Raw genomic sequence first — 21,981 nt, 5'->3', positions numbered from 1 at the left:
GCTGTTTTACTTTCAGAAAAAAAATCATTATACATGTCTTTATACACATTGGTGTCCTAATGTGTCACAAAAACATGTACACACACACACACACACACACACACACATTTGTGTCCTGATATGTCTCAAAAAGACATACTGTACAGACACAGACACACAGCCACACAGTATGTATATGGCTATAGTGAAAAAGGAAAAAGTAAAAAAAAAAAAAGAGTTATGTGGAATTTTTGAGTAATTTATGTTTTATTCTGTAAACTACTGATGCCATTTCTTCCAAACTTTTTCAGGGAAGAGCTTTGGTCACAAAGAACAAACAAAGAGCTTGAGATGGCACAGCATGTCACCGTCTAGACTCATGAAATGAAAAACCAGGGGCCGTTGACTAAACAAAGCACATAAAACTAATAGATCAACAGGTGACTAATTATGTGTGTGACGAGCTGTAAGTGGTTAGCAAGACTATTTGAATGGCTTTGGTCTTAAAGTGTCCTGCAAAGACTGCAGATAAGTGACAAAAAGAACACTGGAAGGCCCGTCCTCCACGGGCTGCAAGTGGTCAGATGTGAGCAGAGGTAACTGCAGATCAATGCCTCTTGGTGTGATCCTCTATAAACATCATGTCCTTATTTGCACGGAGCCTCGCTTCCCCATATTCAAGTCTAGACGCTTTCAACACTTTTCAAGCTGTCAGCTTTTCCGATCACGATCAAGTCTTTTAATAGATGCACTATAGTACAAGAAAGTATTTTGCAAAACAAAGAAAAAGAAAGACAAAAAAATCTATTACACAGAAAAAAAAATCTCCCTGACCTAAATGATAAAAAAATAAACAGGTCATTGACCAGCAAGACCTGCTGAGTTTGTGTGTGTGTGTGTGTGTGTGTGTGTGTGTGTGTGTGTGTGTGTGTGTGTGTGTGTGTGTGTGTGTGTGTTTTGTGCCCACAATGAATTGAGAAATACATAAGATCAATGATGACTAGATTTTAACTCTTGGCCCTATTCTTCAGTGTAAAAATGCATAATACACAAAGTGCATTTAATTATTATATGCTACTATACAATGTTTTTTTAATTAAATTAATTAACTTATCATTTATTATTTAGTCTTCATGCCACACATGTTGAATTGACCCCCAAAAAACATTTATTTTTTTAAAAAGTCCATACTTTGCTCTGATTAACACATTATTCTGTCAATATTTAAACATTTCCACGATTCTCTGATGAACAAAATGTTTAAAATAACAGCGTATAGAATGTTTTAATTTCATCTAAAATACTTTTGTATTTTAACTGTTGTATCTACTTCAGAATTGCTAAGTAAAAACATTGATTTCTTTAAAAAGACCTGAATCATACATACCGTATATTTATATGACCACTTTCAAATTCACAAACCTTCATAGCTTCATGGCTAGCACTTCATATAAATAGCTGATGTGTTTGGACATTTAAGCACAGTGTATGGCAAAAAAAAAAAAAAAAACAGTACAGCAATGAAGATGCAGTGCTTTAATTAAAATAAATTAAATGACACTCTAGGCCAATATAAGATAACATATCTAATGATTCTGCTGACCTAGAATCCAAAGGTGGTTTCGATGCAGTTAGCAGAATCCTGCATGTATCTATGTTTGTAGACAGCAGGAATAAAGGTTATGAAACTACTAAGAGATAAACAACTTCAATTTACTTTAGTCCAAATCCAGACTCTTTATCTCATGTTATGATGTGGCTGGAAGGTTAAAGAACTGTGGAGTAAATCGGTGTCTCATGACATTAAACAACTCCAAAGTTATACACCCCTAGAATTGCTCATTCACAAATAATAAGAACAGTTATAATAATTTTAATGTTAGATTATGTGAACAACCAAGGCAAAGATTCAAGAAGTAGGCTATGACCCTCTTTGCTAGTGTGTTCAGACATCTGTCATTCACCATCTCAAAAAAGAAACCAGCATACAGACAGTGATCATTTTGTATATTAATAAAGGAACAAATTCCTACTAAAGTGACTACACCTTTATTTTGATGGTCTGTTTGTTGAATTAAGTTACATTGCATCTACATGCCAACTAATTCTCATTAGATTATAAGTAGACTGTTAGGTTGGGGTTAGTGAATGTTGACATGTACTTGCTAAGTTTCTTATAGTCAGTTAAATGTCTGTTGAAGGAGCAGTATTGACAGATATTAAGCAGACAGTCTGCTAATACTCACATGGACCATCAAAATAAAGTGTTGCCCTAAAGTGAATGGTGGGGTGATACCATAGGATGGTGTGATATGCATTCTATTTGTATAAAATGCTACAATGTGAAATCTCTGCTACAGGTCAGTTCCTCCAATCACTGGACATACAAGCAGTATGAATGACCATTATTGACCTCTTTATAGATAGTAATGAAATGTAAATGAAAACAAAGCAAAAATCATTTCTTCTCAAAAATCCTGTCTTTACTTTTTGTTATCCCAATACAAACTAATTTAACTTAATCGTTTTTACAAATTAAAGTGACTTGAACATAAAACAATTAAGTTGTCCCAAAAAAACTCAGGAAATGTGTTGATTCAGCTCATTAGAGAGTCATGAGTGGTTTGAACAAGCAGCAAAAAATATTTTTGAGCATACAAACCAAAAATAACTCTATCAGTGAAGTATAGTGTATTTTTTTGCCATAACACTGATGCTTTAGATACTGAGTATATTTACTTGAGGAGACATTTCGCAATTGTTTTGTCCTTCAGAGAGTCATGTACTGTAGATGTAGAAAAGAGCACGTAACCAACTGTAAAATCCATGATAATAAATGGACCTTGTACCATATAGGGCACCAGGGTACCAGATAAAGAAAGTACCCACTATTTTATAACATTGTTTTATTTTTGACTGATGTTGTTTCAAAGGTCACTGGCACTGAAGTAAAATAAAGTAGCTCATAACGAATAATTGAAGAAAATCTCAGTAAAGCAGCTGTTGTGGCAAACGGAGTTTACTCACCTCTAAAGGGTGTTTACTAAAGTCATTTGCCACATCGCAAAGTAGAAAGGAGAACAAGTGAGAGATGAACGCGAGGAAAGCGAGTGATTGCAGGAGGTCTTGATAGGTCAGAGGTGGTGTTATCACACAACGTCATCTCTGTGTCTCTATAAAGGGACAAGCCATCTGTGGGACATCATAACCTCAGCCTAATTCTTTCGAGGACTGCGAAGAGGTACGCAAACTTACTTTTGTTGTGGTCATTTTTAAGCAGGGCGAATCTAGAGAGCTTTAACCTGAAATGACAGAATAACCGTTCTTTTATTATTTTCAGTGCGCAAATACGCAGTATATTAGCGACATCTAGCCGCCATCGCTTGCCATGATTGGTAAATCAGCATCTTTTCGTAAATGTTAGAGGAAGATCATTAAAACTCTATTAAACGTCAACAAACAATGCGTATAAATGTTTTAAAAAGCGCGAAATATATTTCACACTTTATTGTAAATATTGCATTTAATTTTATCTAATTTTTACTGTTTAACCAGAAGTTAAACCAGAAGTTTTTTTTTAAAGATTAACATTAGCTAGCGTAAGTCATAAACCGTTTTAAACATATATATAAAACGTGGCTTAGGAAATAATTTAAAACTGAATCGGTCAAAATTACGATGTCTGAGATTTCTGGTTCTCTAACAGTGTTTTCTTTTCTCTGTTACAGGAAAAAAAAAACGACAAGATGAAACTGTACTTGGCTGCAGCCGTGCTGATGCTTGTACTTGCTGTACACACAGGTAAAATCTCTATATTTCTACACCATATTGTACATTCTAAAGAACTATACAACAACTTAATAATTCAGAGTACATATATATATATATATATATATATATATATATATATATATATATATATATATATATATATATATATATATATATATATATATATATATCTATATATAAATTAGATTCATGCACTTATATGTTTGCCTTAAATTTAAGCAGAGGCCCAGGAGGAGCCCACACTGGAGCAGCATTTCACCAAATTCGGGACCCAGGTGAAGGAGATTGCAGAGGACCTGGCAGATAAGACCAAAACCGCCTTCCAGAACATTGAACAGAGCGAGTTTGGCACTAAAACCAGGTAAGAGCATCCTAATAAAACTTTAATAATAATAATAATAATAAAATGCGCATTTTCACTTAACATTATATTTCTTTTTATATAATTATTATTAAGATGTATTGATACAAGCAGTTTCACATTTTGCATTAGAACTTTTGATTTCTAATATGATGTTTTTGTTGTTGCAGAAACTGGTTTAACGATCAGTATGAGAAGCTGAAGCAGAAGATGACTGAAACCTTCAATTAAAAAAATCAAGCCCTTGCACCTCAGTTACCTTGTGTTTTGTTATATCACCTCCACCCTGTTGAGCCAACTGGCACATTTGTTACAGACCAATACAATGTCACACTGCAATGATCTGCTTGTCATTTGTGTAAAATAGTTAATTTTGTGGGATGCTGTAAAATAAGAAAAAAATGAGATTAAAAAATACATGCAGATGTTCTTTTTCAAAAGAATAAACAGTGGGAAAAAACCCATTTGTTGTTGCTTCATTTGCAAGGTTTATAATTCAAAATGTCACACTCATCATCAAACAAATGAACACTGAATGATCTGAAGTCATATTTTTTTACACACATCAACCTGCAAAGTAGAAACAGGATATGTTAAATAACTTATACATCTGTTCAGTGTAAAATCAATAACAGACAAAAGCAATTAGACACACACACACTTAATATGCATTAAGCCACATCAGCAACAACAAGACACCAATCAATAAATAATAAGTCAATTAATATTATATAATCTACCATGCAAATTTAATATCACAGGTCAAAGGACTTCTACCATCAGACCACACTGGGCTAAAGTCACTGTTTATTTTCTGTTAATGATCAGCAAATTCTCATCATTAATATCAAGTTCAGAAGTCAGGTGGACTGAGTAACTGCATGACCCCTTTTTCCTTGAATTGTATCCCACTATTGAATTTCTCTGCCTGAATGAAACAAATGTAAACTTGTTTTTCTGTTCAGTGCCTCAATGGATCAAGGTTGAAATATCCTATATGTGCTATTGTGTGTGTGCATACATACTCTCAGAAAAAAAGGTACATGGTGGTACAAATGATGTACCTTAAGGAACAGTTTTGTACCCCTATAAAAATTGTACCATATATGGTACAGGAAAGCGCTTGTATGATACTGTTCAGTGCCTTTTATGGCACAACTGAAATGAAGGTACAAAATTGTTCTCCCATCAAAGGTACAAAAGTGTTGGACTCCCTCTTCATTACATTTGCAAATAAAATACAATCGTTCATTCATTCATTTTTCTTCATCTTAGTCACCAAACTGCCTAAAATACAACCTCTATTATAAATATGACTGGAAAGCGATTTTATGAATATTTTCACATTAAAACTCATCATTTAAATGTAGACTAGTTGAGGGCATATTTACGAAAATAGATTTTTTTCCAAGACATTTTTAAACAATGTTTTTTAATAACTGATTTATTTTGTCTTAGTCATGATGGTAGTACACTCTCAGAAATAAAGATATGCAAGCTGTCACTAGGGTGGTACCTTTTCAAAAGATACACGTTTGTACATACATATATTTGTATAAATTTCGTACCTTAAAAGTATACAGTTAAAGTCAGAATTATTAGCCCCCCTTTGAAATTTTTTCCTTTAAAAATTTCCCAGATGATGTTTAACAGAGCAATAAAAGGTTTCACAGTACGTCTGATAATATTTTTTTTCTTCTGGAGAAACTCTTATTTGTTTTATTTCGGCTAGAATAAAAGCAGTTTTTAATTTTTTATGACCCATTTTAGGGTCAAAATTATTAGCCCATTTAAGCTAATTCTTTTTATATAAAAAACTTGCCTAGTTAAACTAATTAACCTAGTTAAGCCTTTAAATGTCACTTTAAGCTGTATAGAAGTGTCTTAAAAAATATCTAGTCAAATATTATTTACTGTCATCATGGCAAAGATAAAATAAATCCGTTATTAGAAATGAGTTATTAAAACTATTATGTTTAGAAATGTGTTGAAAAATCTTCTCTCCGTTAAACAGAAATTGGGGGAAAAATAAACAGGGTGTCTAATAATTCAGGGGGTTTAATAATTCTGACTTCAACTGTATATCAGTGTCTAAAAATTTTAAGAGGAACACTTTTGTACTTTTTTGGTCAAGAATTAATTGCAAAATAAACAACCTATAGGACCCCTAATGAAGGCCTCATAAGCATCATTAACACTGGTACTTGCTCTCATGATTTCATAGTTATGAACCTAACCAAAACACTTAAGATGTGTGCCTTTGACTGAAGTCTGGCTGAAAAAAAATCAGTACACAATATAAACAAACGCAAAAGGGTTCCGTGTGTGTGTGTGTTTATATGTGTGTGAGATTATTTATTAAAGTTGCAAAGTTCCAGTAAAAAAAAAAATAAAAAATCAGGAAAAGTTTATGGAGAAGTAAAGTTGCATGGCTCCAGGCCATATGAACCCTGATCACATCTTAAAGTCAACACCCCGCAAAAAAACATTCATTCATTCATTTTCTTTTTGGCTCAGTCCCTTTATTAACCAGGGGTCACCACAGCGGAATGAACTGCCAACTTATCCAGCATATGTTTTAAACAGCGGATGCCCTTCCAGCTGCAACCCATCACTGGGAAACCCCCATACACTCATTCACACAAATACACTATGGACAATTTAGCTTACCCAATTCATATATAGCACATGTCTTTGGACTTGTGGGGGAAACTGGAGCACCCATAGGAAACCCACATGAACACAGGGAGAACATGCAAACTCCACAAGCAGAAATGCCAACTAACCTAGTCGAGGCTCGAACCAGCTCGAACTCTTTCTTGCTGTGAGGTGACAGTGCTACCCACTGTGCCACCATGCCACCCAAACAATACAGCAAAAAACTACTGCTATAATATCTCATTGTGACTTTTAAAAACTTTTAATAATTAGTCCACAAAAATATCCACTAAATGATTGCTTTTGCTCTTCATCTAATAAAACAGCAGACAGTGCCTGCTCAGAAATGGTCAGTGATCTGTTTATTTAGAATGGGAACACACTCAAATCCAGCACTGCTACACAAAATCACCACACTCACGCAAACGCTGAACCGCAGACAGACAGATCCCAAAAACCTCTGAAAAACAACAGTAAGCTCGACAAAGGTCTGGCTGACGTCCCTCTTCAGATTTACTCCTACACCTGCACTTCTGAAGGTACACATTTACTATACATGTTCAAGTTAATATGTAATCGATTCTAAATCCATTATCGCAAACTGATTAATGAAATCAATTGTTCTACCAGATGTCCAGATTGGTGTTCCTTGTTCTGTTCGTGACTTTGCAAGGTCTGGCTTTATGCATATACACATGAATCTCTGCTTTTGTTATGAAAGACTGAAGATTTTCTATGTAAATCTATGCCTCTTAGTTTGCTTGACCTTGTCCAACCCGTTGGCCACTACTGCTCCAGACAATGCAGGACTTCTTGAAAGAGCAAAACAGTTGTACAGGTACAACCCAAAACATTGTTGCTAAATGTAATCCATTCGGACCAAATGTAATACATTGGGTCATTTTGCAACAACATCAACTAACATTCAATTTTCTGCTAACTGTTTACCTGCTAAAGCTTTATTTAGACTAACAGGCTACTAATACTCAGGTAAATAAATCAATGCTATACCAGAGTAAACTGAAATGTAGCTGCAGAGATATTAACCGTCGCCAGAATGTCTGAACAAGAATATTAATTGTGTAAAAGTGTAACCCAATAAATACATCCATTCCTTAATTTGAACATGGTGTCCCATATTTTGTTTTCCGCCAGTGTTTGTTTTTGTGTTACAGAGGCACAAAGGCTAAAGTACTAGATGTTGGCAAGACTGCGGCTGGTTATGCTGGCATGTACTATGAGGATCACCTAAAACCCCTAACCGACTCTTACATGGATTGGGCCAAAGACAGTACAAGCGCCCTGTGGCAGAGACTGAAAAACAGATTGCCTGCTTTTGGATCAGATATAAGTGAATAAACAGAGCAGATATTGAGAAATTAACTCTTTATACTGATATTGATCCGATTAAATCATACCTCCAATGAACTTATTCCACAATAATGACAACACAATGTATGAACGAATGTGTGTTATAATATGAATAAATGTAATCAAAATATCTTCATGCTTTCTTTTAACTGATAAACATCTTGTATATTAACAGAATGAAAATTATAAATTGTAAATGAAGTAAAGGGAATAGAATGGAATAGAAAAAGTCCACAGTTTGCAGATTAGACACGTTTACATCCAAAGAGGAAAGGTCACTGGGTCTGCTTCTGTCAATCAGGCATGTGGAAAGCTTTTTGGCAACCTTTGGACAGCCTTTGCTTAACCCTCATCAGTTTATGTACATTAAAGTCAGGAATATTGATTCTGGAACGTTTGCAAAAAAAATGAAACGACTGTCTGCAACTTTTGAAAAGCTTTAGTGATTTTGCTGTGTCCTTTTGCAATTTTGCAAAAAAAAAAAGTTTTGAATACATTTTAATTAACAAAAAAAGAGTAAATATAAAAATAAAATGGGGAAACTCACCTTGGTATACAGTTGCAATCAGAATTATTAAACCCCCTTTAATTTTTTTTTATTTTTGTTTAAATATTTCTCAAATTATGTTTAACAGAGCAAAGAAACTTTCACAGTATGTCTGATAATATTTTCTCTTCTGGAGAAAGTATTTGTTTTATATCGGCTAGAATAAAAGCAGTTTTTAATTTGTTTAAAAACCTTTTTAGGTCAATATTATTAGCCTCTTTAAGCAATATTTGTTTTCGATAGTCTACAGAACAAACCATCGTTATTCAATAATTTGACTAATTACCCTAACCTGCTTAGTTAACCTAATCAAGCCTTTAAATGTCACTTTAAGCTGTATAGAAATGTCTTGAAAAATATCTAGTCAAATATTATTTACTGTCATCATGGCAAAGATAAAATAAATCAGTTATTAGAGATGAGTTGTTAAAACTATTATGTTTAGAAATGTGTTGAAAAATCCTTATCTCCGTAAAACAGAAATTGGGGTAAAAAATAGGGGGCTAATTATTCAGGGGGGTTAATAATTCTGGTTGCAACTGTAATGTGTAATAAAATAAAAACTTTATAATATATATTTTTACAGCTTTCAGTAAACATATGTTTATAAATAAATAAATAAATAAATAAATAAGAACAACAATTCAGATATTAAAGTGGGTGTAAAAAGGTGCTGTGCAAAACACTTAAAAAAGTATATTATATAAGCAATAAAATATGAATTTTCCAGTTTATATATCTAAAATCATGATTAATAGGTAAAAGGTCAATAAAACAATAAAAGATTTAAATAGTAAATAGCTTCTGGATAATATTGTTTTTAATATTTTATTTCGACTCCAGTATCGTAGCAAAATAAAAGTCAAATGTATGGCTTTACACAATTTAATAGTAAAATTGGACCTCACACATATATTATAGCATACATACACTGTAAAGAATATCTGTTATTTTTCATAAATTGATGTAAAATAACGGCTGTTAAATAACAAATTTACTGTAAAATAAGGAATCTTAAATTACAGAAATTTTCTGCTGAATTAAATTACCGTACCTTTCTGTAATTTAACGTCTTTTATTTCATGGTAAATTTAACAGCTGTTATTTTAATTTTTTCCAGCACCCCAGCTGCCAGAAAAAACTTAAATAACAGATTTTTTTACAGTGTACCATAAAAAATATGGATAATTTAATATAACAGACAGGAATCATCACATTTGGAGTCCCCGTCTTCAATGCAAAAGTAGTTCTGCATAAAAGTGCCTGCACAATTGTATGATTAATGCATTTTTCATGTTCAAGAACACATTCTCATATTCTATTTGAGATTTCATAAGTATCCTTGCATGCCTTTATAATGCACACATTGGGAACTGTGGACTTTGAGTGGACAATCCATGTTTGCCTTGTAGGTCCACTCGCGTGGGTGTCTGTGTGTGTGACTGATTGTGGATTATTGAGTGTGTGTGTGATGACGTTTGTTTGGTCAAGCGGTCAGGCAGATATAGGGATGGCCGGCAGACAATATAACTGCAGACTCAGCTGGTGCAGTTGACTCAGTCCTTTATTTCTCTCTACAGGAATCTCAATAGCACAAGGTAAAGCAAGTCTTCATTTTTTGCACACTTACTAACAATGTACTGTAACTACTACTTTAGAAACTGAAATGCGTTTCTTTTTTATTGCAAATGCAAAAACTGCATACATTAGAACTACTGCAATACAAAATGTGTCCATTTGAATATTTGGCTTGTGCATGTTTTAAATAATGTCAAAAACTGGTGATTTTTACATATGTTCTGAATTTCTATCTTCTCTCCTAGATGAAGCTGACATTCGCTCTCATTCTTGCACTCCAAGGTAAAAATAGTTCTGTCTTATTGTTAACTGGTGCACTTCTGTTCATCTTTATTAGCTAATCAGGAAAAAATACTTCAGTTTTAAGTGGATTAAGTGGATCTAAAGTGATCAAAACAGCTGTACAGGTCACCATTTAGTTGTTTTTTTTACTACTAAGTGTTTACTAAGCACACATACTTTATTCCTGCAGTATGTTTCTCATTTCTTCACAAAAAACAAGACTTTAGATACTGGAATTCTTTATTATATATGGACAAAACAGGCGGTTTAATCTCATTCTCAAGAATTTCTTCTTCTCTTGCAGTGTCAGTGTGTGTCTGGGCACAGGAATGGCCCGTTCCTGACAAGGAGTTAGTGGATAAATATGAGGGACTGAGGACGGTTTTTATCAAGAGGCTTGTCAACGCTTGGGAAAAGGTCAAAACTGCAGTTGAGCCAGCACTAGAGGGCTCACCAACAGCAGGCGGACTGAAGGAAGTTATGGAGGAACTGAAGAAAAGCCCAAGAGTGGAAAGCTTTATCAAAATCGCTGGGTAAGGGATATCATACAGTGAATATTCCATTAAAACCATTGAATTTTGTTCATGTATGTGTAAACCTGCATGTTTTGTGTGCATCTTCCAGGGGTTTGGCCTCTGAACTCAACCCAGTTGTGGACAAAGCTCGTCTGAATGCTCTCGGTGTTTACGGCCAGTACCTCAGACCCTATATTGGAGAGCACCTGGACAAAGCCATCAACAACATCAAGCCCGTGCTGGACACCGTCCTGCCCCAGGAGAATTAAGAGTCTTGTTGACTCCCTCAAACATGTATTTTCATTGCTTCAATAATGGATCCCAATCTAACAGCCGTGTGTCCATTCGTTATGTCAGTACAGTTTGTTTTTGCATGTATATACTGTATCTGTGTCTTTGATACTGTCCTGTTCAGTGCAGGAAAATAACATCCCGTCCAGCATTAATAGAGTTTGAATTATGTGATTTTGTGTGCCTCATGAAGAAAAAGCAAGACCCATACTAAATAAAAAAAGCCTCTTGATATTGCAAAGCCTGGTTTTGAGTGTGATTTTGACAAATGCATAGGCTCAAATGTGTATCAAAATGAAAAAGTAAAACATGGAGGTTTAAAGCAGAAAGGTCAGCGTTCTCACGTGCATTAAACTCACAATGCTGAGCTCCAAAGTTTTTCTCTAGCCTGACATGAACTTAATTTGTAAACTTTAATGTTAAATAGTGGCCAAACATGTAGCCTGGAGAGAACTTTCACACAATATTAGCTTTAAACAGGATTCTTACCTTTTCCAGTCAAATTTAAGTATTTTCAGATGCGGTTTCATTCTTTTCCAGCACTTTACAAGTGTGGCAAATTACATATTTACATAGCAGATTTTATTTGTTAATTCTGTAGTATAGAGGAACACTTGTGATGGCATGTTTGCCCCAAGCCCAACATTAAATTACTGTAATTTACTCACCTAAATGCCAATTACTCACACCTGAAATGTCATCTTCCATCTTAAATTCATATTTATTTTAATTTCGTGCATTGTTCACTAATGAATCTCTATGATTTTTTTTATTTAATAGTTAACTAGTATTACCTATTTAGTAAGATACATTAATATGAAAGCCACCCAATTACATTTTCAAGCACTTTTTATACCAAAATCAAAGCACTTTTCATACCTCGACAACACTAGATTAAACTTCGAGCATAATCAAGGATTTCCAGCATCAATACAAACCCCTTTTTAATGGCCAAACAAACTTAATTAAACCATTTAAAATAGAAGTTACATGTTATGCTGGGAAAAGAAAAACACCACGTTAAAAGTATTTAACTGTTTAGTAAAAAAATCATGAAATATGGTTTCTCTTTTACAAAATTGCACAAAAATCACATAGGAAATTAAGTAAACAGTGATTACACTATATTCAGTCATTGATAATTCATTGGTTCTGCCTTGAATCTGATTCAGTCATCTTTCCTGTGCAAAACAAGTGAAATGCAGAACAGATTGAAACGTTTTAGCCCAAGTCCAACTCAATGTGATTAGAACTAAAATGAAGGCAAAATATATTAATTATTCCCAGACCAGACATCATAGTTAGCCACAACTGTATTAAAAATACACAGATTTGAATATACAGCTGTCAACATTTGAAGTGGATAAAAAAAAAGTTATTATTATTATTTTTAAATAGTCTAAAAGACAAAAATGGGTGTTGTTCAGTAGATTTTAGGACAACTTTGATGGAGGGTTTAAAACCACTTCAAATGTTACTGTGTGTGTGTGTGTGTGTGTGTGTGTGTGTGTGTGTGTGTGTATATATATATATATATATATATATACACACAGTTGAAGTCAGAATTATTAGCTCCTTTGATTTTGAGCTCCTATTACTCCTTTGATTCTTTTTTAAATATTCCAAATAAATATATATATATATATATATATAAATATATATATATATATATATATATATATATATATATATATATATATATATATATATATATATATATATATATATATATATATATATATATATATATATATATATATAAATTTGATATATTCATATTAAATTATGTCATATAGTCCACTCATGCAGCACTATCAACATAAATGATGGCTTAATTAATCAAGCTCATTGAGGAGAGATGAGCTATTACTGATGGGGCACGACTTCCCCCAGAATTAAGTTAATGGAGACAGCAGAACAAAAATAATCACGATCTTGCTTATAGCTAAAAACAAAATGATGTATCTGTGCTTGCACTCTGTCCCTGCTTACATAATACAAGTAAAACCATTTCTAATATTGTATTTTAATGAATGCATTTTATGTTTAATTTACAATAATTATTAAACCCGATAGCTTAAAAGTGTGACCACATTTGGCAATAAATTAAATCTGTTTTAGTGTTCTTATTCTTTTTTTTTCTGCAGAAAACAAACTGACAGTTTGAAACTCATCCATTTCTCATTTGTTCTTTTTTAATGTAATAATGCCCCCAAGTGTGCAACAGGAGTGTTTTATCTGCAATGGTTATAGTTTTGGTGGTTTCTCAATAGCAGCCACCTGCTCAGGTTCATAAACACACACACTAAAGATTTAACATCTACATTTAAACATAAATCTTGTTCCACAGAGTTAATCTTCCACAAATGCGAGAATTATTAAAAAGTCAAATTTACCAGAAATTAAGTCAGAATTACAAAAAACATTATTTGTTTTTTTATGCAATGGAATAAAATTTTTTTTTGAATACTCACTTTATAGCACACAGTTATAACTATCAGTTTTCATAATTGAGATGAAAATGAGCAGTTACATATATTTATGTAATTATTTCAATTATTTTATTTCAATGATATTTATAGTAAGAGGACATGGCAACCCTACCCAGACGATTTGGTTAAAACTCATCATAATAAGTCTGAAGTCTTTTAAAGACCATTTCACATTTCTGGGCTTCTCAAATGACTACATAAACTTGATCGATTCATATACCAAGCATAAACAGCAAGCCGAGAGGTGCTCTTGATGTCTTCAAGAGCCCTCTCTGTTGTCTGTGGTTTAGTTCAAATTGCAGAAAATAAAGGGCTTGGAGATGCAATATTAAACCAAAAATAGTGCATACCAAACACATCAGATGCCTTAAAGTTACAGTGGCTACAATGAAGAGTGAAATGTTGTGTTCTATACACACAATTAATTTCCGTATATAAATGTGGTTGTCACCAATAAGAATTACAGTGTTTTTATGTCCTTAAAAGTCTTTTCCATTATTATTCATGTTATTTATTTTTTATTTGTTTTTGCCCATAATAACACATATATGCAGAGAAATGCTGAACTCTTTTCTGAAATTATCTATTTTTAAGGGACAGGTCCTTTAACCAGTTCATAACTAGCTGTCTTTTTCCTTTTTAGGTCATTGTAACTTATTAAACTAAGTTAATCATGTTTCAACTTAAAAGAGCTTGCGAAATTTATACAATTAAGTCAGTTTAACATAATATAAGTTCAATTGACTCATAAGGTTAATTTGATTCAGCTTAAAAAATTAAGGCAACCAGGATTATTTTACAGTGCAGGAATTCTAGGGTAGACAAGAGCTGTTTTAGTTTTCAGTGGAGTGATTCATGTGTTGATTAATGCGATTTTTACTAATATAAATTTATTGAAGTGACAACTGCACTAAATTTTACATTTACAAAAATTGGAATTTAACATATATGGAACTGAACTCAACAACAAGTTTGTTTATGGATTTAAAGGGGCCCTGACTTGGAAAAAGTCCAATTTGCCTTGATTTTTGGAGAGATATTTGTTCCAATTTTTTTATAACTGAAAACATTTGGAAACTTATTTGGATATGGAGTGGCATGATATCACAAATGCCTGTACATTTGAATATGCTCCTCCTTTACATGACTGCAGTGAATGGATGTTGTTTGGATGATATTGAATAAACACTTGAGTACAAAGTAGTACCAAGGGGGCGTTGATTCCGTTTCTTATGCAATCTTGTTAGGCAATCAAATGTGATCAGTGACTAACAACCCTTAACCAGCCACAGTGTTACAAAAAAGAAAAGAAAAGAAAAAGAAGTTTGACTACCTCCAGTCTGGTAGGACCAACCAACCAACTTTTTATCTGGTCCTTCCATCTTGAAATGGATAGCTGGAAAACAGCTATAGGGTTGTTCACAAACATCAGTACATCTGATATCATACAACCCAATTCATGCTGGTCGTCATTTTGATTTTACAAAGCCAAAACCATCCGACTCTGAACAGACACAAATAAAGATTTAGATATACAAACACAAACACACAGATTTGCAAAATACCCTGAAGTAGCCTGGCTTACGTGTCTAAAGTGAAACAGACTTAGGACTTTCTTTGGAAATGTGTTGAAGTTCAGTTACGCAAGAAAAAAAAAAGCCTGTGACTATTTCGCTGTCTGCCGGTGGACGGGATACAGTAGTGTTTTATCATATTAAATGGGTCAGATATGAGCTTTCCTTATTTATAAATGCTGATCAAGGCAAGCAGGTTTGTTTAATGTCATCAGTCAATTTGTGTATTTAGGTAAAGAGCATTCCCTTTTAAACAGGTAATCTCATTTTAGTTTTCTTATCTTACAACAAGCCCCAGCAAAAAGCACCTAACATTTATCTGAGGAGGTTGCACTTTGGCACTTGGATTATCAGGTCAATAAATCTGCACCCATATATAAGAGAGATAGAGCAAATAGTTTTGCCGCTAATTCGTCTGACACACTTTCTGCAGAGGAGAAACTGTGAGTACAGCCATATTTTCCCACTTGTATTAAATGGCATGATAAAATATGTTCATATAATAGGACACATTGATTATTGACAGTTTGGCATTCCTGAATTTCTAAAATACATGATACAGGACCGTACAGAGATCATAATAGCTAGATTAAACATAAAGGCTATGCATTTGCAGAGAACAACATGACTTATTTGCTTTATTGTTTTAACAATTATAATAACTTATTTATAATAACTTATTTACATAAATGATCATCATAGTCAGTAAAATTCTGCCATATTTTATTTGCATCATTATATGACCAGTGCTTTATTACATCCCTCACAGCTTCCTGCCATTATGAACAAGATACTGGCTATCACGGTTTTTGTTGCTTTCCTTGCACTGGGTATGTACACATACACTCACAACACATAAACATGAACAAACTTAATTCATAACTAAATTATTAAATATACCTCGTTTCAAAGACTGTGCTCTCTCTAATCACAGTTGTCACCCACAAAGCAGCCGTAATGAAACTGAATGTTGCTCTTCATGAAGTGTAAAATAATGTATTTATCTCTTATTCATTGCAATGAATTCTGCTTTAGCTCATTTACCTAGATGCTAGCTGGTTTACCAGCCACAGTTTCATTCATTCATTCACTGAAAAAGGTCTAACTGCCTTTAATCTTGTTTGACCAACTTTTAGCCTGTTTGTTAAAAGCAGCTACAACAACTATTTTAAAGGAATTAAAATGTTAAATAAAAATAAAATAATATCATAATTTTCTCATTGTGTACTATACTTGTTCCAAATCTGTTTGTGTTTCTTTCTTCCATTGGACACAAAATAAAACGTTTTGAAGAATCTTGACTTGCATAGTTTGTCTTTTTTCATACTAATGTCAGTGCTTAATAGTTTTAACAATCTTCAAAATATTTTCTTTAGTGTGGATAGTTGGAACCAATCATTTTTAATTTTTGGTTGAACCATACCTTTAAAGGTGCAGTATGTAAGTTTGACACCCAGTGGTTGAACTAGGTATTGCATTCCTGGATCAAAACAAAAGCAAGAGCAGGTTGCCAGATTGAGGACAAAAAGGAGCGATTCTCACGATCGAGCGATTTAAATCGTGTTATATATAAAAGCAACAGCACACAATAGAAGGAATATTTTCCATATTAAAATGAGTTTGTTCCAACCAACACCTTGAATTGATAAGCTTGCAGCTGAACAACAGAAGACTTTGAGAATGATCACCTCATTTGAAATGCAGCACATGTGATTTAGAAGTAGGACTCATCTCTGATATTTTCCTTCTTGCGTGCAGGAGCGGAGAGCTTCCGTGTGCCCAGGCAGGCTGAGGAGAAGGGAACCATCGCTGTTGTGGTCGACACCCTGAAATCCTACTATGACCAGAGTGTGGACACTGCCAGCGGCTATGTAGAGACCGTTAAGGGCTACAAGCTGGAAGAGAAAGCTAAGTAAGTCTAATTTTATAGCTTGGTGGTAAAACAAAATTGTCTCTTGTTTTTTTCACATAAAATATAATTAGGAAATGCTTATGTAATAGGATAAAATATGTAGAAAATATATCAAATTTACAAAAAGGAACAAAGCAGATGAAAGCGTAGCATTAAATGGCTGACACAAGAACTGGTTTGTCTAAAACACCAAGATATCAGTCATTCAGCCACAATACAGACAACATTAGCTGGCAGCTAGCTCTCTCCAACTCTCACATGGTTGTCCACTGAGGCTAAGCAGGGCTGTGCCTGGATGGAAGACCACATGGAAAAGCTAGGTTGCTGCTGGAAGTGATGTTAGTGAGGCCAGCAGAGGGTGGTCAACCTGCGGTCTGTGTGGGTGCTAGAGCCCTAATATGTTGATGGGGTCTCTATACTGCTCGGTGAGGGCTGCCTTTCAGGTGAGACGTTAAACCGAGGTCCTGACTCGCTGTGGTCATTAAAAATCCTAGGATGTCCTTCGAAAAAGAGTAGGGGTTTAACCCTGGCATCCTGGCCAAATTTGCCCACTGTCCATCATGGCCTCCTAACCATTTCCATTTCATAATTGGTCTCCTCTCCACCAATGAGCTGCTGTGTGGTGTGCGGTCTGACGCAATATGGCTGCCGTTGCGTCATCCAGGTGGTGGATGAGGAGATTCCTCCTATTTTGAAAAGCGCTTTGAGTGTCTAGAAAAGCGCTATATAAAATGTAAGGAATTATTATTATTATTATTATTATTATTATTATTATTATTATTAACATTGGAGGGGGAAAATATCAAACACTTGACAAAAAAGTAAGCTTTGTTAATGTCTAAATATATAATTAAATCCACACTCTAATAAAATCAAACAATTGACTAAAACTGCTGGGTCGTTTCAAAATAGATGAATATGGAATCAAACCATTGTTATTTTGTTTTAAACCCAATGGTGGAGTTTGTCCAAATTTGACTTGAAATGACCAAGCATTTTTTTTGTATGTATGGCTAAAAATCAACTCTTAAAAAGAAACTATTTACAGGTCTTGTTTTACTGTCACCAGGTGGAAATATTATGCCTTGAAAATGTATTTATTTATTTATCTCAAAAAAAAAACAAAAAAAAAAAAACTGAAAAATGTGAGTGTGAAATATTTTTTCAGCAACTCTTCTGGGTAGGGTTGCACCAGCTGTTCGTAAGTCCTTTTTTAATCTAGAATGTAAAGTCTTTAATAGGGGCTTAGTAACTACTAGCTAGTTTGAAACAGCAACACTTTGGTTTCACCATGTGTTCTTAAGGCAAACCTTGGTTAGTTAGTCTTAAGCTCTCCGTAAAGTCATGCGTAGTAGCGTTGAATGACATAAAATACAATAAAAATCGTTAAACTGCTTTAAAATTCTGTAAATAATGCATCCATATATAACTTTCCTATGAAAATGAAATGACAAATTACATTTTTATAGTACATTAAATTATAGTCAGTCACTAATAACAGACGACGCACATACCTGCATCGCGAGGTGTGGATACTCAAAGTTATCGAAGCATATTTGATTTTTTTTATATTTCTTACATATGAAAGAGAAAAGAGCAGGAAGATAAACTCAGTCATGAAGAAATTCTTGTTTTAATTGATGGATACAATTAATTCAAAACACTTCAAAAGATTAGGAGGAAATTAATGCTTCAAGTAGAGGGAGAGCAATCTTCAATATGATCTCGAGCTCCTCAATGTAAACTAAGCTAGTGGTCATCTCTTTTCTAGCGTTATACATGGGGGAGGCTGCCATAAATATTTAGTTGGAACGTAGTGTTACGTTTAAACTAAGTTCGGAGGTACAACACAAAAATATTTAGTTGGAATGTAGTGTTACGTTTAAACAAAGTTCAGTGGTGCAAGACAAAAATATTTACTAGTGTGTAAGTTGTAACTTAGTGTCCCAACTAGGCTACGTTTTAACTTACGCACTGCTGGTGCAACCAGCCCCTGGGCTTTTAGACATACTGATGTGTAGCTTCCTATTACAACACATGACCAGTAATGAAATTTTGATGTTCTTAAATAAGACTCCTCTGACATTATGCCTTTCCTCCCTCAAGAACCCTCTATAGCGATACAGTCCGTGCTGTGGGCACCTACGCCGGCATCTTTCAGGACCAGCTATACCACATTTTGTACTCTCAAGATAACCATTAAGTCACATATAACAACACCTGAACACAACTCCTTCTCTTTCCGGTCCCGAGTCTACCCCCACACTGGAAGCACAATTACACACATCCCGCAAGAAGACAGCGCGGTCTGGGGTGAACACATGACTGGCAAACTCTTGTCTTCTACTGGCCTGTTACCTTTGCCTATTCTGCAAAAGCACCTTGACAAACATCAGTAAATAAATATGTAAAATTCTAGGTTAAGCCATGTCTAATGCTCAAACACAAGCTGTTATTGGATGAAGATCAGATGCCCGTGCTGCTGGCTGATAACCTGCACCCAGGTTAAAGCGGAATCCTTGACTGTTTCATTGTAGTTTGCCTTTATAGATGAAATAAATCCTTGTATTATATCAGCTTTAAGTGGTTCTGTGTCCATAAGCATTAACGCACTGCAATAAAACTCCACATTTGTAGAAAACTTTCTTTCTTTGTATGCCTTTACATGCGTGATTTTAAATATAATCACTCTAAATACCAATCATTTGGAAGTTAATTGCTAGAAAATGTGTTTAAATGCTGTCTTGATTAATTTCTTGTCATTGAATTAATTTCCATGTCATATGCAAATATATGATTTTCAGAGGAATATAACTGGCTATTAACAACTGTTTACATTACAATTGAAAACAAATTCTCTTGAGGACGAGACTGCCTAATAGGTTAAATATCATTTGCAATGACTGAATCTAATTAGGCAATTGCAATATAATGAGCTTCTTGAATGAAATGACCATTTAGCATTATGAGCCAATGTTCTTTAATAAATCTAAATTGTAAGAATAACAGGAAATATTAGTCATGGTATTTAAAGTAGATAACATAATTATATTAAGCAGTAAGATAATTATAATGCACCATCATATTAACTGTTAAAACATTAACTCTGAATGTTTAGAACTTTCCTCACCAAACACTCCACAAGAAAGCAATGTACAACATATTTATTCATGGTTCAGATATAGAACGTTCAGTATCCTTTCACATAAGATAACCACATACATACATACATACATACATATATATATATATATATATATATATATATATATATATATATATATATATATATATATATATATATATATATATATATATATATATACAAGTAATGAAAAAAAAACATTTACAAGGTTCACACTCTAAGCCAAATGTCAAATTCCCTGACTTGAGGACAAAACTATAAAACTGTCACCAACTATAAAGCAAAATTTTTTTTAATTAGCTAATTTTGGCTACACTGTTAAAAAAAAAAACACCCATGAACTAAGTTTTCTGTATTGTATTTTTCTCCATTTCAAGAGTTCACACTTAGCTGATCATTGATTATAAAATGCTCCTCGAGCCCGGGGCTCCCTCCCGTTGCAAGACGAGAGGGGAGTTTGAGCTCAGGTAGATCTTGAGAACTCCCCTGCGGTAGTAGCTAATGAACAGATAAGGATTGCTTTTAAGACATAGCTACTTACTACACTGAAAAAAATTATTCAAAGATGATTCCTCGGATTTACTCAATTTTTTTTTCGTTAAGTGGTTGTAAACAATTTATCTCGGCTGAATTTAAACAAACAAAATAAGTTGAAAATAATTAAACTTAATTTGTTTGTTTAAATTCAACACAAATAAATTGTTTGCAACAGTTTTGCATGCAACACTTTTTTCAGTGTAGGAGCACATCTATGGGGCCAATTTGGATTAGTCAATTAACTTAAGTTAAGTGTTTTAGGACGGTGAGAGGAAACCAAGGGGCCCGGGAGAAACCCACGTGAGCACGGGGAGAACATATAAATTCCGCACAGAAAACTTGCCTGGCTTGGTAAAAACTAGAACCAGAGACGTTCTTGCTGTGAGGCAACAGTGCTAACCACTGGGCCACCATGCCACCCATCTAGGAAAGGAGGTGGAGTAGGGGTGGAAGGGGGGATTCTTCAAAATGAAGATGGCTGTGATATGGAACTTAGGGTATTTATAGTAGCTTAGGAATCGTCTGATTGTTGAATCATGAGTTGGCTAATGCATGACCAGCTGTGTTCAATCATAAGCCGTGATCCTCTCAAAATTAGTTTATTAATAAACTTCACTTATGCTTTTGAATTGCATTATGGAATCTTAATCTTGAATAACAAACATGTGTAATTCTGTGTATATTTTCAATGCAAAGCAACACAAGAAACTGTGTACATTTTGCAACAAAGTCTGAGAAACCCTCAAAATCAAAATCATTTCATAAAAATTATGAAATTGTGCTCAAAATAAGAGACGCTTGTTAAACACTACAGTCAGTATATTAACAGGTACAGCCTGGTGAATGCAGTTGATTGTTGGTTGCCAAGTGGGAAAAAAATAGCAGTGAAAAATAGCGTAACCATAACAACAGGAAAAACACGTGAAACAACCTGATAAATAATTGGC

At 34.0% G+C, this 21,981-nt stretch overlaps 4 protein-coding genes across 5 annotated transcripts; all 4 read left to right on the top strand.

The window, feature by feature from the left end:
• The first annotated feature begins 3,129 nt into the window (after window positions 1-3,129).
• On the top strand, window positions 3,130-4,474 carry apoc1 (apolipoprotein C-I). 2 transcript variants are annotated; one of them, XM_056476229.1, is made up of 4 exons: window positions 3,130-3,221; window positions 3,711-3,780; window positions 3,991-4,132; window positions 4,303-4,474. In XM_056476229.1, exons 2-4 carry the CDS (start codon window positions 3,726-3,728, stop codon window positions 4,361-4,363), a joined length of 258 nt encoding a protein of 85 aa, XP_056332204.1. In that variant the 5' UTR covers window positions 3,130-3,221; window positions 3,711-3,725; the 3' UTR covers window positions 4,364-4,474. The 2 variants fall into 2 exon arrangements, with proteins under 2 accessions (XP_056332204.1, XP_056332205.1); XM_056476230.1 differs by having other exon boundaries at window positions 3,173-3,221; window positions 3,710-3,780; window positions 3,994-4,132.
• Window positions 4,475-7,177: 2,703 nt separating this feature from the next.
• apoc4 (apolipoprotein C-IV) lies at window positions 7,178-8,291 on the top strand. The gene is made up of 4 exons (XM_056475910.1): window positions 7,178-7,329; window positions 7,421-7,463; window positions 7,547-7,628; window positions 7,966-8,291. The coding sequence occupies exons 2-4, from the start codon at window positions 7,421-7,423 to the stop codon at window positions 8,147-8,149; spliced, it is 309 nt and encodes a 102-aa protein (XP_056331885.1). The 5' UTR covers window positions 7,178-7,329; the 3' UTR covers window positions 8,150-8,291.
• A 1,940-nt stretch (window positions 8,292-10,231) lies between these two features.
• apoa2 (apolipoprotein A-II) lies at window positions 10,232-11,529 on the top strand. The gene is made up of 4 exons (XM_056476228.1): window positions 10,232-10,306; window positions 10,532-10,568; window positions 10,873-11,101; window positions 11,193-11,529. Exons 2-4 carry the CDS (start codon window positions 10,532-10,534, stop codon window positions 11,350-11,352), a joined length of 426 nt encoding a protein of 141 aa, XP_056332203.1. The 5' UTR covers window positions 10,232-10,306; the 3' UTR covers window positions 11,353-11,529.
• Window positions 11,530-15,827: 4,298 nt separating this feature from the next.
• Window positions 15,828-19,993, top strand: apoc2 (apolipoprotein C-II). The gene is made up of 4 exons (XM_056476093.1): window positions 15,828-15,883; window positions 16,210-16,270; window positions 17,199-17,352; window positions 19,459-19,993. The coding sequence occupies exons 2-4, from the start codon at window positions 16,222-16,224 to the stop codon at window positions 19,553-19,555; spliced, it is 300 nt and encodes a 99-aa protein (XP_056332068.1). The 5' UTR covers window positions 15,828-15,883; window positions 16,210-16,221; the 3' UTR covers window positions 19,556-19,993.
• The last annotated feature ends 1,988 nt before the right edge of the window (window positions 19,994-21,981 follow it).

This window comes from Danio aesculapii, chromosome 16 (genome assembly GCF_903798145.1).
Source record: "Danio aesculapii chromosome 16, fDanAes4.1, whole genome shotgun sequence".
NCBI classification, from domain to species: Eukaryota; Metazoa; Chordata; class Actinopteri; order Cypriniformes; family Danionidae; genus Danio; species Danio aesculapii.
The sequence above is the reverse complement of the archived record's forward strand: the minus strand, read 5'-3'. Positions and strand labels throughout refer to the sequence as shown.

What these genes read in the sequence shown, in the direction of transcription:
- apoc4 (XM_056475910.1), top strand. Translation starts at nt 7,421, where the DNA reads ATGTCCAGATTGGTGTTCCTTGTTCTGTTCGTGACTTTGCAAG. An exon ending in TCTGTTCGTGACTTTGCAAG is followed by an intron (nt 7,464 to 7,546) that starts GTCTGGCTTTAT and finishes TATGCCTCTTAG; the next exon opens with TTTGCTTGACCTTGTCCAAC. An exon ending in AGAGCAAAACAGTTGTACAG is followed by an intron (nt 7,629 to 7,965) that starts GTACAACCCAAA and finishes TTTGTGTTACAG; the next exon opens with AGGCACAAAGGCTAAAGTAC.
- apoc1 (XM_056476229.1), top strand. Translation starts at nt 3,726, where the DNA reads ATGAAACTGTACTTGGCTGCAGCCGTGCTGATGCTTGTACTTGCTGTA. An exon ending in TGTACTTGCTGTACACACAG is followed by an intron (nt 3,781 to 3,990) that starts GTAAAATCTCTA and finishes CTTAAATTTAAG; the next exon opens with CAGAGGCCCAGGAGGAGCCC. An exon ending in GAGTTTGGCACTAAAACCAG is followed by an intron (nt 4,133 to 4,302) that starts GTAAGAGCATCC and finishes TTGTTGTTGCAG; the next exon opens with AAACTGGTTTAACGATCAGT.
- apoc2 (XM_056476093.1), top strand. Translation starts at nt 16,222, where the DNA reads ATGAACAAGATACTGGCTATCACGGTTTTTGTTGCTTTCCTTGCACTG. An exon ending in TGTTGCTTTCCTTGCACTGG is followed by an intron (nt 16,271 to 17,198) that starts GTATGTACACAT and finishes TCTTGCGTGCAG; the next exon opens with GAGCGGAGAGCTTCCGTGTG. An exon ending in AAGCTGGAAGAGAAAGCTAA is followed by an intron (nt 17,353 to 19,458) that starts GTAAGTCTAATT and finishes TCCTCCCTCAAG; the next exon opens with AACCCTCTATAGCGATACAG.
- apoa2 (XM_056476228.1), top strand. Translation starts at nt 10,532, where the DNA reads ATGAAGCTGACATTCGCTCTCATTCTTGCACTCCAAG. An exon ending in TCTCATTCTTGCACTCCAAG is followed by an intron (nt 10,569 to 10,872) that starts GTAAAAATAGTT and finishes CTTCTCTTGCAG; the next exon opens with TGTCAGTGTGTGTCTGGGCA. An exon ending in AGCTTTATCAAAATCGCTGG is followed by an intron (nt 11,102 to 11,192) that starts GTAAGGGATATC and finishes TGCATCTTCCAG; the next exon opens with GGGTTTGGCCTCTGAACTCA.